The following is an 18,863-nucleotide window of genomic DNA, read 5'->3' as shown; positions in this document are numbered from 1 at the left end:
GGTCTCTTAAAAACAGCATGAAGTCATTCCCCAGTCAGCCCTCCACAGCATTGTGAACAACAGTGGGTCCAGTCCCAACAAGGCTACAGCCAAATGCAGTCCTCCTCCTGCCCACTCTTTGCTATATCAGTCAAGTGATTTACAAGTTTGGATTCCTGAGGGATAACAGACTGGAGAGCTGGACATATTAGGCATTCAAACACCAAAATAGTGGGTGAAAGCAGGCCAGGGTAAGCCACTTTTGTAATGTGAAATAATTCTGCAATCACATTTTGGTTTAAGTCACTTCATATTTTTGCAAAATTACAAAATGCTTTTATTAAAAATAAATATGTGAGTGGAAGCCCGGGGCTAGATGAAGGAGACAGCATGCTGCTAGCTGTGTTTCATGGCCCTGCGGTGCAGAGCGGGCCATATTTCTCCAGCGTATTATCAGGATGACTCCTGCTGGCCACCCTGTCACAGGAGAGTGCTTGATATAAACAAGAGATTGCTGCGACACCCAGTAATCAATATTAGGATGGCTTCAGTACCAAACATCATTTGTCTCTGCGACCATTCCTTTGACCAAACGAAGCATTAATTCAAATCATAAATCTGAGCTGATTTAAATCCGGGGAGAGTGAGGGAGAGAGAGAGGCCCCTGTCTGCCTGCCTGCCCCTAATGATTTATTTTCTACATTTCTGCGAGCGAGAGATTTGTCCATACTCACTGACAGGTCACCTTCAAACGCCAGTGGCAGACTGTTCATCACCATGCAGACGAGCATCTCATCGCTGCGAGTAAATATTAAAGGAAAAGAATCCAATTGATTGTGGATGGGGCCGAGAGGCGTCACCGCCATATATTTCACTCAGAGAGCTAATGCTGTGGCCCATGCACCCACACCTAGAGCTGCTCCCACTTGCCAGAATTATGATTCTACCGGGAGCCTGTGTGGCTGGCTGTGGGCTCAAGGTTACAATTTAAATTGTAAAAAGATAAAACAGTTTCTTATTAGCTCCATTGCCATAGCCTTGCTGTTGGTATTCACATTTATCTTTATTTCCGTGACCTCGTAGACTCGTATTCTCTTCTTTTTTTTTTACACCCCATTCTCTTGGAGTGATGACCTCACACTTTATGCATTTTGCATTGTTAAATCTGCTTAGAAACGCATCCTGTTTTCATCTCGTACACTGTAAGCTCTGCGGTGTCAAGTATAACTGTTGAAATGTATTCAGAAGTCGAGCCATTTAGTACAGTAAGTGAATCAAAAACACCATTTAGCAACCAAAGCTACAGGGATTACATTTGGTTTATAATTTGGAATGGGCTCGTGAATCCACACTACATTATCATTCTTCACAACACGCTAAGTGGCTCTGTGTGATATTATGAAAATCCTTCTGCATTTTAGGGCTAATAATTAATTGAAATGGCACATAGTGAAAAACCAATGCTCTCACAGCAATTCAATTAATCCCTGTTAAAAGCTGATAGCTTTGGGAAACTGTGTTCGCAGTTTCACTTAGCTATTAAGAACACGTTTTTTTGTTCTTTTAACACAAAAGGGTAACACTTCTGGAAAGAGAACAAGACTTACCTTAACAAGTTTTTACAGTGTAGTTACACATAAAGGGAGAACAATATTTTACCACTGTATGAACAGTAGAGGGATAGTAGAATAGTAGAGATAGTGTCTAACTAAAAAAAAATGAAACAAATAAAAAACATGAAATGATGCTGGATGCTGGGCAATCACGTCACGCAAATCTTTGGTTTAAGACAAGCTGTATGCAGAGGATCCCTCAACAATTATGTTGACAAAGAGATGGCGGTGAGTGTGTGTGTGTGTGTGTGTGTGTGTGTGCACATGCTTAAGCAGGCGCGGACAATTGTTTGTGGCATGCGTGCGTGTTCATGTGACTGCGAGTGCGCGTGTTCGTCTGTGGGTGTCTGTGTGTGTGAAGGGCATCCTCACCGACGCTGGAGCTGAGGTCTCCATTCTCTCCGTCGACCCCATGCTGGTTGGCGTTGCCGTGGTAGCTGCTCATCACCTCCAGCTTGATCTTCTTGACCTTCATGGCCTCGGCGATGGCGGCGTTGGCAGCTGCTGCCGCCGCTGCTGTCAGGCCTGGAGAGAGGAGGCAGAGGAGACAGAGCGCTTACACACCTCTACATGTCTGCCGGGGCTCAGCCACCGCGCCCGCAAAACCTTTAAGAAACCTGCACCGGCAGAAAAAAAACACACACTTTTGAAATAATAAAACAATGAATAATTCTATACACTATGGGGAATAAGCGCCGGTGAGATCACGTCTTGGTTTTTCATCTTCTGACGGGGGATATCTTCGCAGCAGGTTATCATGCTGATGGGATGGATCCCTGTGCGTGTGGCAGTGTATGATTTTTATGAATGTCTCACTGATTCCAGCGCTTCTCACCACTGTAGTGATGTATTTGTGCCTTGATGGGAACAGATGGAGTCAAGATAATAGTGCATGATGCAAGCATTTTGCGTCTAAAACTCAATGTATGTGTGTGTGTGTGTATGAGAGGTAAAGTGATAGTGTGTGTGTGTGTGGGGAGGGGGGGTGGAAAGAGAGCGAGTGGGCGAGAAATTCAGAAAGAAAGCAAAAGACAGGTACAAAGTGCGCACAAATAAAGAGTCTGAGAATTGGGTCTTAAGAATCTTCTTACTGAGGCGATTTCAATGATACCTTTTAATGTATTCATCAGATCTAACCCCTCTGTCACACATACTGAATAATGACTAACATTGGTATTCAAATTCTTTATAGCTACACAGCGCCTCATAATAACTGGGCTCTTCTGAGTGTCATTGCCTTGCAAGGCCAGTCAGCAGGCTGAATGGAAAACCATAAACAACGCGCCAAGGATTCAATGTTATTATTATATTTTTTTCTTTAATACTTCTAAATGACTCGGAATGCTTTCAATACTTAGAGGGTCATGTGTGAAAATTAACTAAACAAAATGTTCCATAAAAAATAAAAATAAAGCAATGTCCTCCATTCAATATCATCTCTATTACATTCTCTAAGAGATACTTAAAACACCGCGTACTGAGGCCCTTGGGGTAGGAAATTCATGGGGCAAGGGGCAAAAATGGTTCCTGAAAGTTCATAAAATGGCAATGAAGTTGGGCGTATGGGTGCAAAAAAAAAAAATTCCCCTGGAAAAACGAGGATAGATTTTCACATTAAAGTGAGTTTGTCTGCTTTTCAGACACGGACTGTTTTTGAGATATAGTAGAAACAAGTGTTTTCAAGAAACTGCCCATAAAACCTGAAAAATAGCCCTCAAAATCAATTCACAGGAAAAAAAAAATATATATATATAAAAAGTTAATTTTCTACCCTGACAGTCTTGCCTCTGTACTCTTACAGAATAGCTGTTGATGAATGAGAGTCTGCCGACATTTACATACTGCTTTATAATATGTTCAAAACTACAGTATTTAGAGGAGATTTCTTTAGTATGCATATCACTTGACAATTTCTGTGACAAGATGCCAAATATCTTTGAGAATTTAACGTGGATTCTTTTTAGAGCCGAGGCTGCTGCAGCCCTCCTGTTGCAGTTGCAGTTGAAGAGTCCTTTTAAAATGCTCTGTTAAATGTCCATTTAAAAAGTTATGGTCACATTACACACTGATTGTGAGTTACAAAAGAGGGAGGGGGTCATGAGCAGTAAAAACGGCTATTGAAATCACATTTTAAATAATCATTCATATTTCCACAGCCATCTCTGACCATATGATAGTATATTTGACGTGGTCGTCCACCTAGATCAAAATGGACTTGATATAGGGAGTCTGAGATTACAGACATACATATGCTGAGCACACTGCAGAGATCATAAACCATGGGTTTGTCATTGTGCTGGTTCCAGGGTTCGGGGTGTATTGAACGTGACTGAAATCTTTATTCATGAGGCTGGTCTCAAACAGCGGGGACAGATACTACTAAAGCTCCTCTAGGCCGCCGTGTCTCAGGAGAGTCCCGAGTCTCTTCGCACCAACCCCGGCAACACCATCAAAGACGCGCGGCGAGAAAAACAGAGATGTACCCATTAGTGGAATCACTCATATCCACAATACAGTATATCACCTGCCCTTTTACTGGGACTGCTTACACTTGATATGCAGGTTTGCCTTACGTTTGACGTAGAACAAGGCAATGCCTGCGTTTATCATCACTTAGCTGTCACATCTCCGTGATGGGACTCAAGAGCAGCTATTAGCCATGCATCTGGGAGGAGACACGAGTACAAGGAGAGGTAGAAATCGAACATGTGGCTCTAATAGATACATACGAGCATGCGCACACACAGACACACACACACACACACGCACACAAGAACATACCGGCCTGGGCACCCTCTCCTCTCGTCCCCAGCTGATAGGCAGATGGCGAGAGTCACTCTGAGCCGCTGACATGGAGGTGCATATAATTTAAAGCCTTGTTTGCATCTTAAAATACATCAGTACCATATTGACGTACAGTATACATCATGTCAGAGTGGGCCCTCTCGTTTGCAATGGGCCCTGGCTGCTGTTCCATATGCATAGGCAGAGCAGGAAAAAAAAAGCCATTGCCTCATAAGAAGGTGATACTTCTCCACATAATGAATGTGGCCTCTGCCCAGTCTGAAGGTCAGCCTTCATTTGTGTATAATGGGCAAGAGTCAACTGTTTTCCAAATGAGACGTATGCAGAACAGACTGCCGAGTAAATATTGAAATCACCTCTGGGTTGTTTGTGTGATAAATTCCCCCCACAAATCAGGTGCCGCTCAAAGGAGTACCGCAGCGCTGCTTTCTGAGGCTCTCCAAGTTTGGCTGTGAGCGCACAATAGGTTATTGCACTGCAGGCTGTGTATCCTCTCCGTTTCTTTTCTATAGTAAACTGGCAAAAAATGTTATATTCTTTTTTAAAAAAAGGAAATTAATCTATGCAGAAGAAGCTGACAGGTTTTGATCGGATGTGTATTCCATGAGTAAATAAAGGCTAAGAAATTGATTTGTTCTATTGTGAAACAGCTGGAATGATCACTTCTCCATTTTTCATCTATCATTCTGCTCCAGCCTCCACCCTGCCTTTGACTAAGTGACACACTCCATAAATCGAAGTCTTTGTTCTGATAATTGTTTCATTTCACCGGATCAATTGTCACATCCACATAACACACACCTCGATACAGTGGATGTAATAAGGAAGCCAGGGAGATGTCGCCGCCCAGCAACAAGTCTATTAAGCCACTAGAAGTCTAAACGTCAACAAGACCAATCCCACTCAATGCTAATCTGCATTCATTACTATGCAAACAAAACAATCCTGCCTCATATATTCTTTCAAAGTCACCTTTAGATTCAGACACTTCTCTCATATAGACGCACAGCCAAGTCTGAATCCTCTCGGCCACAAAACAAACAGCGCATTGAGGCTGCATGTAGAGCGAGTCACACCAGTCAAAGAACAGAAAAGGGAACATTTCAACAAATAGAGAATAGCATGGCACTGTCACATGGGGAGCACAAAACAGCAAATAACAGAGACAAGGTCTGATGGTAGCCCTTGGAGCAGCTGTCATATTAAATAATAATGAAGGATCTATTAATATGCAAAGGAAGCAGCAGCCGACTGGCTTAACGCTGTCATGCCTCTGCATATTGTCAGGATCTTCATCATTAATTAACATGCTAGCTGCCCCATACCTGCGCCAATGTCAGAACATTCTTACAACAAACACCCCAATGCCTGTGCCCTCCGCAACTAACTGGTATAATTAAATTAAAATCAGATTAACTTCACATCAGTACACAAAAGACTGACTTTTACGGCTTTCTCTAGCAGTGATAAAAAAATTACCAGTGCTTATCTGTTGTGTTTCTTTTCTGCCTCTGTTAGGGACTGCACCATGGGCAACAATGAAAACACACTTTATTTATCGGCCACGCAGGATAAGTAGGGGAGAGACACTCCATGTCAATGAGCATGGCCGCCTAATTTTATGCATGGACTGGTGGCAGCACAGCAATGACAAACTGGGGTTGGGAACAACGCGACTCTTAGGTACACTGCACCACTTGAACTGTGCTATTCACATCATGACAAATTTAGTATCAATTACAGAGCGCACTAACCTTATGACAAGCAGTGGACTGGAAGAGGAGGGGTAGAGGCACAGGGAAATGACACTAAATTACCTAGTGTATACTGGATCTATTCTGAAGCAGGTTGAAGTGGCACAGGATTAGATGATCCACTCTTGACGCTGACGTGCTAATTGTACATCAAACGAACGGTAAATATTACATGGCTTGCATGCCATCTATTTGTAGGAAGAACCAGCACTCTAAAGCATTGGTATCTACACACATAGTGCTAAGTCAGACAGCATTGGAAAATATTGTCTTTATCAGTAAAGTACAGGATGCACCCTGGTAAGACGGAGGTGACATTCATTTCTCTAATGGTAAATGCAGTAGTCTTGCGTTATTCAAAAGGTTGAAGCCATATCCAGGACATAAATGAATTATATTGAAGCTGCTGCTTAAGTAGTGGCCAGAGTGTGAGTGGAGGCCCTCTCCACTTTAAAGGAGATGTCATCTCAGTGTGGTGTCAGTCCACAGCAAATAATCCGATTTGGGGGCCAATCTGCCTGTAATGCATCAGCAACTGGAAAGGCTCCAGAGCAACCCCCCCGGGGCCATGAGCGCAAGCAGACACACACACACATATGCACACACATGCACGCACATGCACACAGTCATGCACGTACGCACTCAGACACACACACGCATGCTTTCACACACACATATAAAGGGTATTTCCTTAAATGGAAACCTAAGCATATTAAGATGTCCTTTCCTAAATGGAACTGGTGTCAAGGGCAAAGATACATATGTTAACAATGTGTTTCACATAGGCCTCTCTGGTCCTGTTAGAGTGTGAAGAACACATATTTCCAGTGTGTTGAATGCGGACATTGATTTCAATATGAGCCTAATATATAAAAATCTAATTGGCTGAACAAAGTTTGCGCAAGGGAATTCCTAAAACAGAATAAAAATTTCATAGAGTATAAGTATGCATGCATTGGTTCTGTCGGCTCATACTGCCCGATAGGAAGGCTAAGAGATTGCGTTATTGAACGATTTCCTGGTATTTTGTGCATGAAATCATAAGGTGAGAATTTTTGCCAAATTTCGGTTGAATAGAATCAGCTGCTCTGGGGTGATGGGGGGTCTGCCTAATCGGGGGGAGCACCAGCAGGTAGTTCATTTGCAAATCTAGCACCAGGAGAGAAATGACATGCTGCTGTGAACAAAACATTTCATGGAGTGTTTCGCTCTTTCTCTGCAGCCCAAATTAAATGGTGCAGTGGCTTTTTTCGAGGGTACTGAGTCTTAGAATATTGGTAAAGCCCCAGGAAGAGCCATCAGCCCTTATTCTGTCTCTCTGTGCATGAGCTAACTCGTGTTCTAATAAATGTTAAAATGTTCTAATATGACATGACATGATAGTGTAACTATTTAAGCCAGTTTCTAGATGTCAGTTTTTATCATCAATCAATAAATTTGGACACGAGTGGGAAGATCAATTAGTCGCCTACTTAGATGCTAACTTATGTGTGGTCAATTATACATCATTATTAATCTGTCAGAATCTGTAGCTTCCACGACATTTAATGTCTCACACTGTAATCAAAACAATGAATGGTTTAATCATAATACAGAAATTGGTGGAAAAGTTCTGTCTCACCACAGTTAGGAAGCTTGAGGCAGTTACGAGAGGACCGAAAACCTCAATTACTTTATCTCTGTCCCCTGAATACCCTGACTAAATGTCAAGATCATAGAGTCCCTCTGGGCTTAAAAGGGGATGATATCAAAAGGCTTTTCTGTTGCTTTATGTTCCACTAAATAACACTGGTCTTTCTCATCATTGTCCTTCTCTGTGTTCACTGCGGCCTTTAAGTTCTCCTTCCACACTAAGGCACAGATAGTCGGTGACCTCACCCCATTCCCAGAGTTCAAAGCACTGGCCTGTGAGCCTCCATTGTTCTGAGTCGTAAGGATGGCCCAATCTGTGTGTAATACTGAATTTCAAACACCTCACAGATGCCGCTTTGCTGCTTCTTGGAGGGGAAAAAAAAAAAAAAAATCCTCCCAAACTGTTTTCACAGAGATGGAAAAAAATGTGTGTGATGTAGAATGTTTTTCAAGTCTGTTAAAATTGTTTCCGGCAAACTTGAACATTGAAGAACGCCATGGAAACCAGCTGTGGTGTGTTATCTCTTCGCAGAATATTACAGTTAATGGTTGGTTAAAGACAATATGTACTGTACATGAAATGAGCACTCAAAGAGACCCTTTCAACAGTACAATATCATTAAAGACATATGAAGAAGGAGAGCAAAATATGCAAATCAGTGCACTTACAGCCACTGACATCAAAGCAGTCACAATGAAACCAGCCACAAATAGAACAAAAGCATTAGCTGCAATAAGACTTGGCCCTGGGGTAAGTTAGGGCACAAACGGTTGTTGTTGATTCTTGTGGCGATAAGCTTGCTTTAGCATCACCACTGCCTATGTACATACACCAGTGGAGTGGATTTAATCGCGCTAATTAGAATGCACTCAAGGCAAAATGCAACATCTACTGGAATAATCTGAGAGAAAAGATCTCCACTCCAATTTATTCTCCCCCTCTTCGTTTTCCGGGGGTTGAGCAGAGGATCTGTTTTTGGTAAACGAGTGAGCGGCTGGTGTCTGGTGGTTGGGTGCATGTGTCACTTTGGTCTGGTTGCCATTTCGAGGACAAGCTGCAGGGAGGCCACTGGTAGGGAGGCTATGCGTGTGTGTGTATGTGTGTGTGTGAGAGAGAGAGAAAGTGAAAGAGAGGGAGGGAGAAGGGCTGAGAGACGTGGACAGAGAGAGAGACAGAGCCATAGCAACAGGGATAGAGAACTGGAGGCTGAGACCAATCCATACCTGTGGGTGGGATCATGCCAGGAGACATGAGACCGGGGACTGAGTGGGGCATGATGTGGGGGTTCTCTGGTGATGTCACACTCTGGGTCCTCTTCGGAGGCCGGCCCGGTCTGGAGCTGAAACACCCAGAGGAGAAGGAGGAGAATGAGGGTGAGAGGCCAGGGAGAGAAAGCAATACTGGAGACTGGCAGTGGAGGAGGAGGTGGGGTGTGTGTGTGTGTGTGTGTGTGTGTGGGTGGGGGTGCTAACATTTGGACCACTCCAGAATGCAATTCCATTCCAAAGAGCTAACATGTACTGTAAATAAATTTCTTTTCAAGGACAGTTGCTTTCTGCAGCTCAACATAATAGACTTCCATAACTAATTAGATTACACGGTGAATTCATTTCCTTTATTGAAGATCAACCACTTTTTGATGCATAATTCATAACCCGTACCTCGTTACCTGTTCCTCCGTATTAATATCCCCACACTATTTGAATTGCCTCGTTTGCATATGCTAAAATCCAGTGCGCGGCCCTCGGCCTGGAAATTACATGTTAACTTGTTATAATTATTGCAGTCAGGCCACTATTGATTTATGAGACTTTTAAAAACCAAATATGTGTAGTTCTGGTAATGAATGATATTTTAAGGTTCTTCAGGAAATTAAAAGGCAATGGCTGCCTTAGGAAATGTTCTGCTTGCTTGATTTAATGCGTGCCTTAGCTGGAAGGTGGTGTGACAGAGTGATTCAGACCTGTTGGACGGTTCTGATGGGGGAGTTTTATTACACCAAACGAGGGGCACAGATCCAGCCGTGATAAATGACTGTGCCACCTCACTGTGGAGGAGAAAAGGCCTTCAAAGCTGATACACCCCTGAATTTCCACACATCTTACTCATTCACTTATTAATACAGCTTCGAGTTGCAATCAATACCTACTTCGCTGGCTTATAGTTACAAGGAAAAGCCTATGGGCTGAAAAGAGATGCAATGAGCATATAATCAAGGGCCCGAGATTCTATAGCGGTATATTCTTTATGAACAAGGAGCTGGGTGTCTTTGCTGAAGATGAATTACGGTGACTTGACACTGGTGACATATTGGCTTCATGCATTATTTCAGATACAATAGTCCATTTTAAGCTTTACCGGGCTACTCACTTCTTTCTAATATGAACTGAGTTTTAATCCATCTTTAAAACACAAGAAATATAACATAATTTTGCCTGCACAGTTATAAAAATATATTTGTTTTAACCACAAGTATCATAATTGTGCTAAATTAAGTCCTGTTATTCATTCATTCTCTTTACCCGCTCATTCCTATTCAGGCTCACGGGGGACTGGAGCCTATCCCAGCATGCACTGGGTGAAAGACAGGGAAACACACTGGACACACAAACACAATCACACTCTCATTCACACCTATGCCCAATTTGGAGTCTCCAGTCCACCTGACTTGCATGTCTTCGGACGGTGGGAGGAAACCCACACGGACACGAGAACTCCACACAGAAAGGATCGGAGCCAGGAATCAAACCCGGGACGCTCTTGCTGTGAGGCGGCAGTGCGAACCACTGAGCCACCGTGTTCAGGTTAATTATGATTCCCTTAATATGGCAGATAGTGGTGTGCCAATAAGATTATCATGCCACCGTCACTTAGCAGGATTTATATATACAAGCTACACTTTAGTATCTCAGTCAAATTCTCTCAATAAATATGAAATGACTAAATAGGCGCTAATTATTTTTGTTGGCTTGATACATTGCTGTGGTCACTACAACCATAAAAGGGCATTTTATGACATCAATTATTTTCACTATTTCAACTTGGTCACTGATTTGTGGGGTTCAATGAAAACTTGATGAGCTGTTCTTATAACCAACAAAGCTTTCACATTAAATTGTTTTAATTCTATTTGATATGTTTTTTTGGATTTCTTTTTACAAATATGGCTAATAGGAATTTATCAGCTAATTCTTCATGTTCAATTAAACAGGTACAGTACATTGCACAGGTATTGGACAGTAAATGACACTGTTTGTGTTGCATTCCACTTGTTTCCCGATGTTTGTCTCCAGAGCAACGCAATGTTTTAGTTCAGATATCATACAGGGTTAGTAGTTGAATTTATTCAGCCATGTCTTTATGTGAGGTTTATTTACCTCAGTGTTGCTAATAGAGTGCACTCGCTGTATCTGCCTGAATGTGCTGACTCTCTCATATACTGGCTCTGGAGGTTTTAGGACTAAAAGCAGACCTTCATCCAACTGTGTCCCTTTGGAGGGGAAATACACACGATAGAAAGAAGGAGTGAGAGAAAGAGAAAGAGAAAGTGAGAGGGGCAAACAGAGAGAGAAACAGAGAGAGAGAGGGAGAGGGAGAGAGAGAGACAGAGAGAGAGAGAGAGAAACGAGTGCCCGCTCAACCTAGGTACGTCTGGAAATGTAATTCCTATTTCTATAGAAGCACCTCTTTGATCTTATGAGAGGGAGAGATCGCAGACAGTTTTGCTGTCATCACTTTCACTTGTACTCTGGCTGAATTATTTATGAAAGACCTCAATAGAGGGCATGTGATGGGTAAAAGGCTTTTTACCAACAATACTAAAAGCAAAAAAAGCCCTCAAATGGACAAAAAAATGTCATATCAACTTTAGATCGCGTCAAAGGATCTGAACCCAGGTACAAAGACCCAGTTAAGTAGAGGTAATGTTTAGATAGGCTGCTGGAGAATCTGTCTATGTGTTTAAAGGGATAGCATTTCAGCCACACTCTGTGGACAACACAACACTAGCCAACCGTGAAAGCAATACACCAACTGAATAGGAGCTTTGAACTGAGGAACCTCCAAGCAACAGGGATGCCTTTCAAAAATGAATGTTATTGTCTCATTTCCTTACGACCGAGGATGTTTCTAAATTTGTAGCAGTGAAATACACTGCACTATAGAGGCCATTTTCCTCTTTTATTCTATACAATTTAAGTCCTCTAATTCATGTAGTTTGACATAATCTTCCACAACAATATGTAATTCACTTCAAAGGCCACAGCTGAGGTATGCATACTAACACCGATGCAGATCTGCGATGGTCAGAGGCATCCAGGCTAATAAGCTGGGTCCAGAGAGGAACTCAACCTGGCCTCAAACAAAAGAGCCAGGCTATTTATCAAGCAGCAGATGCTGATTCCCTAAATAGCCTGGCACAGAAACTGCTCCAAACTAGGCCATTATTGCAGAAAAAGATAGCACAACTGGATTTATGATTGGAATTTTGGTTGGTACTTCTCATCTCTTATCCTCTGCTGTCTTTTCTCATCTTGCCTTGCCTTCTCTTCTTTTCATTTTTCCTTCTCTTCTTTCCTCTCATCTCTTGTTTGACATGTTTCAGAAAAAAAGCACCCCTGAGTTTTATATTGGGTTTATTTGGATAGTGATATTTCTATATTGGAGGTCAATCATCAAACAATTATATTCCCTCCTTTATTTATGTTTATACTAAAGATATTCGGGGGCCTCATATCTCTGGCTTCAATTAAGGAAACAAAATAGGCCCCACCAGCCCTGGGCTGGGGGCCACAAATATGTTACACATCTATTCTCTCTTTTTTGTTTTGCTGCCATGGTGAAAAGAAAATAGTGGTGAACTTTCCCTGAACCAGACTTCCTTTAATGGCCCGGCCGTGTGTTGACCCAGCAGAGTCGGCTGGAACCTGATACTATCCAACACACTACGCTGCACAGGCAATCAGATTACACAGGGCCCAACAATACACTCCACACGGGTCCAATTTCAACGCTACAATGCAATAAAAGCACAATAATTAAATTCATGTTCTCACCCCGTTTACAGGAAGCCAACACGAGGTGATAGGTATAATAAGAGGTATAATATCACATCAGATATCTGTGGGGTTTTTGATCTCATGGCAAAATTCTGACATCTCACTATCAGACTCTTTTCTGTCGACGGAAGCAGTGACCGAGATCTTATTACCCAGAATGCCGTTAATGCAGTGATTATGATCTGTTATAAATCAATTGAAACCACAAATGTAATGTTTAGCCCAAGCGAGCACACTCTCCCTAACTGGATTTAGTTACACACGAAAATCATCTGCTCCTCCCATCTTCAGATATCTTTAGGAATTCAACCTGGTTATGTCAATAGTGACTCTAGTTTGCAGAGAAAGAGCATAATATTATTTCCTGTTGGCTATGATTGAGCCATTAACCTTTTATCTCAGTCTTTTGTTTGACGTTTCTAAAAGGTAAGGATGAAGATATTTATTCCATTTCCGCCCAGTCGGCCAAAACAAGCGAGTGAATCATTCCGTCTGGGGCTTGTGTAAACAAAAGGCCTCTCCAGGTCTCTGCCAATCAGGCCTTATAAAATATTAACCCAATGTCATTGCCCTTTTAAAATCTCTCACCTAGAATTCCCTAATTGTTCCTTTTCTTTATCTCTCCAGTGCAGAGAGTAAATAAATTAACAAAATAGCTTTTATCGCCCTGAGTAACCTTTTAACTGAAGGATTATCTGGGGTTTATTTTTCATTTCTCTCACAGCGATAGCAGAGCATGCCCCATTGATTGGTTTGCTGAGGTGGTGACCAGCCATGAAAACAAGGTCCTATTGATAAAACAAAGCAGCTCCTTACCTTTTTAAGTGCCAGGTCAGGCAGAAATTCAGAGGCCTCAGACCATCAGGGGGCCTGAATATGCTGAGTTTATATTTTTCCGATTTGGTTCAATCAAATGGTTTAACAATATGCATGCAACTCTCCCGAGAGGTTATCTATGTTTGTTGAAAGGCAGGGATAACATGGCTGCGGCATATTACTACCAATTTAAAATCCCCCACAGATAAGATAGTGGTGCTTGTCGAGGGGAAAACATGAAATGTTTAACTTTAATTCTAAAAAAATGAATTATTTTAGACACAACAAGCGCAGCTGTTTGTTTTCTTTGTTTGAATGAAAAAGATTCTAATGTCAATGAGGTGATAATGGACATGAAAGTGTTTCTGTCAAACCTAAATACAAACTGCTCTACACAAACTAATGAAGTGAGCATGTGCAGCTTCTCTAGAGTCCCACAGTGCATTCATGGTGATGACATACAGAACTAATTAATTATCAGTTTATTTGAATGTGATCTCAGCTCTCTGTTTCAGCTGCCTTAAGCTCTGCTATGGAGAATACAGTTCTGTTAGCAAAATAGAAGCACTGCTTATACAACAATGTGATTTATTATAAAATGCCAGAGTGTGTTTAGATATATATATCACCAAACATCACTGTATGGCAGCAGTCCATGCAAACTAACAGATGAGGAACCCAGAAGTACGTTCTCCCATCATGTGACATTATCTAACTGCATTTGCATACAAAGAGGATTATGGGAGTTTAAAATTTATAGATGAAGTTAAATAATGTAATACAAGTTTTACTTCCTTTCATTAATTAGAAACTGCTGATTAAAGAACAGACTTGATTTGTATTAATGATTTTTAGGGGAATGAAATATCTAACTTTTAGCTGCCTGACATGACTTTGGCTATTGAAGACCATGGCTACCATGCTGCAGTAAAAAAAAACAAAAAAAACAACTTGAAAGCGATTGTCTTCAACAACAAAAAAGAAGAAAAGATGTATAGATGTATATTTCCTGCTGACCTTGGCAGTCTACTGGTTGTGATGATCATAATCTCACAGAGACTCACAGTGTGATACATGGGAATGTATTCACTCATCCATCTTTTTCATGCATCCATCTATCCTCACCCTCATCTTGTGTCTGTATTTGCATTGAGCCTATTCTTGGATTATCTCAATCAGCTTCCCCTTGCACCTGTCAAACACTGCCTCGCACAGGTAGCCACATCGCCCTTATCTGATCTAGATAGCCGGATTACAGCGAGTTTGTGAGTGCGAGAGCGCTAAATAGGAAAAAAAAACACACACACACACACACACACTTTTTATTTATTAGCAGTAGGAACAGCTGCATCCGCCTGCAAACTGTGAACCTTTGTTACGGAACAATATATCACAGATCAAATGGTGTGAAATCAAAGGCGGGAGAGAGTTAGCATCAATCCCACTAAAACCCCTTTTAAAGGGCTGTCTGTGCTCTGATCCCTGTGTGGACCAATGTGCGGGGTAGAGATCAGTAGTAGTTGGGAGAGTGGGTGCCTTCCTGGTGCCTTTGTCTGGGCTCAGGCCTGATTAGAACCACGCTGGGCGAGACCAGCAGATCGTCTGATGGTACAGAGGAACTTGGAGCCAGTCACGCTCCTTCCCTCTGTCTTCGAGCCTCTGTCATGAAACCACAGCCAGCCTCGCGGAGAAAGCCACTGTACAGTAGCTACAAAGAGCTTACTCCAGTAATCACACTCTATTAGAGCCGTTTGAAGCCTCTCAGCTGTGAAATAGAATCTAAAAAAGATCTAAAACACGATAAATTGCTGATTATTCCCATGCATCATTAATGTTAAAAGCTGATTTCATAATTGTATGTCCCGTAACTATGGAGTCTAAGATTGTTTAGTATCACATCGACAGACTCTGATAATGAGTAAGCAGACTTCCTACATCACGGGAATTGATGAGGAGAGCCTAATTGGTTGACTTTTCCATGCCTAATGGATGATTCTCTTAATTAAAAAGATACTGTACCAAATGTTAGAAATCAGATAGTGCTTAAAGTAAATGCAGTTAATCAAATGTATGAGAATGAACAGTTCCAGGAAAGCCTAAATGAGATTGGTAGATATGATTTTGCTCCAATATTTATTAATTGCAAGTGCCTTTGGTTAGCAAAACAGAACAGGTCTTATCTTCAAACTGCGAGGAAATTTCATCTAACCACTCTCACTGATCTCTCTTTTTCATGAACTGCGATGCATATGAAACAAGTCTTCAAAACAAGGCTTTAAAAACTTACCCAGTCAGGGTGCCTTTGAGGATATTTAATTAAAATCTAATCCTGCATTCATTAAGGCTCACATAAATTAAGCTGTCATTCATAAGATTTATGGATTCTCATTTGCATATTGCATACAATTCATCAATTACTCAAGTATGAAAGGAGCGCATTTCCCTTGGAGCTGCCTGCTAGCCTGCCAACATTTGAAATGAGAGAAAGAGCACGACTGTCAGGCATTCACTGCAAACTTTTCCCCACAATGTCTGTGCACTGATTAATCTCATTTTCTAGGCATCCCTTACAAGATTGTACACAGTCCAGCTGCACTTTTCAATTATTTCTCCTGTCCTCTCAACTAACTTTGAAAGCAGGATGGGCTAAATGTGGACTGGGGGCTACTTTAGTCTTTATGTATATAACATGTCTTTTTGCCAGGGTAATCATAAATTAGAGAGAAGGGTTTTAGAGATCCTAATGGAAGGGAAATGTAGTAATTTTATTGCAAATCCCATCAGGCAAATATTCTGCATGCTATAATAGCATATTTCCTGTCACATTTAGAGAGGGATACATCCAGCAGGCATTCTGACAGAGGCAGAAAGAGCGAGGAAAAGATAGGGGGAGGGTGGATGGAGGAGAGAGAGAGACAGAGAGAGAGAGAGAGAAAGAGAGTGGCAGAGAGAAAACAAGAGAGAGGGGGAGAAGCTTACTGCTAAACACATAAAAACTCCCTTTTTGGACGTGAGGCTATGGGAAACGCAGTATGGAGTAAGTGCTTAAACCAAGCGGAGCGTGAACGCATCTAAGATAAAAGGTCAGGCAAAAACAAACAGACCACTCGCGAGGACGAATGGAATTAATTGACTCATTAATATGCATGGCTAATAAAGCTCAAAATCCTAAAACAAAAATCATTGTCAACCATTCCCTTTTAATGGCTCTTATTTTCAGCTTGAGGAGAGCCAGTCTACAGGGTGTATCAATCTTAGGAGGGGTGGAGTTCCTCCACCAAACAGGCTTGGGGTAACCTCGGTGTTGTATGCTCATGTCCTCCCCAGCAGACAAAGGCAGAGTTGTTCTGGTGGAGGGATTAATTGAGAATTAATCCCAGTTTCTGGCAGTGGAACAGACCGACAGTTAGAAGTGAAAGTCATCCTGAAGGGTAGTTAATTGGTTCCCCATAGCAAAAGCTTTGGAGAACAGAAATCAAGCTGCATTTTCATTAATCCGCCCCATTGTTTTGTGAAATTGTTGTGGAGAGTGACTTCAGATGGAGTCAATAGTTAAGGCTTTTAATTTGCTTTTAATTCTGCCAGTGGGGTGACAATTAACAAACCCCAAAGAACAATAGCTGTGAAAATTATGCGTTCGATTGACTCTAAAATGACTCTGAAATCAAAAACCGATAAGCAATTAATATACTGTACTCTACAAATGATAAGTACCTCCACCATACTTGATGCTCTTGCTCTCTCTCGCTCTCTCTCTCTCTCCCTGCCTCGCTCTCTCTCTCTATATCTCTCTCTCTCACCACTCAAGCTTTTGAACTTTAGGAATAGCACAACCAGATTGTCGGATGTGATTAATTTCAGGTCTAAATGGACACAACAGACAGAAAGGGTGATGTAATCATAACATGAGGAGACAGAGTGACTAACAGCAGAGATGGGAGAGAGAGAGGGAGAGAGAGAGAGGGGGGGGGGGAGGGAGGGAGAGAGAGAAGGTGAAAGAGCAGAGAGAGACGCAGACAGAAAGACAGAAACCACTCACAAACACACTCCAAGTTCAAGCTAAACAGGAAGACCGTGGTGATTAGCATTAATTGCACTGAGGATTGCAATCCTGTGTGAAACATTAAACAAAAATTATCTACTGTTTATTCACTATTTCCTGATTTTCTTTTTTCAATAATTAATGAAAAGTAAATACTTGTAGGAGTCCAAAAATGATCTGGGGAGGAAAAGAGATGTTTACATAATCAGAAAAAATGTCTTCTCTCTCTTTCTCTCTGTCTCTCCCTCTCTCTCTCTCTAACTCTCTGTATACATGGAAAGGTTAGGGCTCGGGCCTGTTTCTCACTGTTTCCCCATCAGAAGTAACAGTGTCTGTTCCCCTGAGTGTCGGCTGCTGTGAGAGTGTTTGCATATTTAGATACAAGCAGCCCTGTTTATGCAGCCCCACTCTCGGCTGCTCAAGTTCACTCCAACGCAAGCCCTGATCAATTTGGCCAGCTGTGCTTTAAACGCTGTTTACAACAATAACATCACAGCTAACAGAGCACAGCGTAGCATGCGAGCGCGCACGCACACACATGTACACACACACACACACACACACAAACACCCACACCTTCCCAGAGAGAGAGAGAGAGAGAGAGAAACAGCTTCACAAGGAACCCCCAGCCTGCACATTCCCAGACGAGCATTTGTACCGAGTTAAAGAGGAATCAAAGCCCGACTCCTCTGCAAGACGCGGAAGAATTGGATTCCGTCTGTGTACATCTCTGTGATCCTTCCGGAAGAATCTCTGACTGCGCTCGCGGGGAATGCAAGCACAGAGAGAAAATAACAGGAACTCAAACCGGAGTCCCACCCTGGAGTGGGCCAAATTGAAGGTGGCACGTACCAGTTAAGGCTTTATTCCCGATGAGTGATTGGCATCAAGTGCAAAATGAAACGGCAGACTGGTTAAAATCCCCAAACACATGACAATTACTTTAGACAAGCTTTAGCGGGTTTCACAAATAAGCAAGGCTCTTTTTTTTTTTTTTTATATTCTGGGTGCGCTGCTACTTTATTCCTTAAAACTCAACAAGAACAGACAAGATTTCTCTTAAAAGCTTCATAAGACGGGGGAAAAAAAACTCCATTTAAGCCTGGCAGGAGAGCAAATAGGCCTACTCAGCAGATAGCAGTGAAACTCCTGGTGTCCTCTCGC

The 18,863-nt window shown here is 42.0% G+C and overlaps 1 protein-coding gene across 1 annotated transcript in view; it reads right to left on the bottom strand.

Moving 5' to 3' along the window:
* Positions 1-18,863, bottom strand: part of dachd (dachshund d) — a 91,799-nt gene that overhangs the window by 34,656 nt on the left and 38,280 nt on the right. The window contains exons 2-3 of the mRNA XM_078286023.1: positions 9,008-9,123; positions 1,965-2,117 (exon numbers count right to left, since the gene is read on the bottom strand). Coding sequence (XP_078142149.1) covers positions 1,965-2,117; positions 9,008-9,123 — 269 coding nt within the window. The remainder of the gene's footprint in view (positions 1-1,964; positions 2,118-9,007; positions 9,124-18,863) is intronic.

This window comes from Centroberyx gerrardi, chromosome 10 (assembly GCF_048128805.1).
Source record: "Centroberyx gerrardi isolate f3 chromosome 10, fCenGer3.hap1.cur.20231027, whole genome shotgun sequence".
NCBI lineage: Eukaryota > Metazoa > Chordata > Actinopteri > Beryciformes > Berycidae > Centroberyx > Centroberyx gerrardi.
This window is presented reverse-complemented; position numbering and strand designations above follow the sequence as displayed.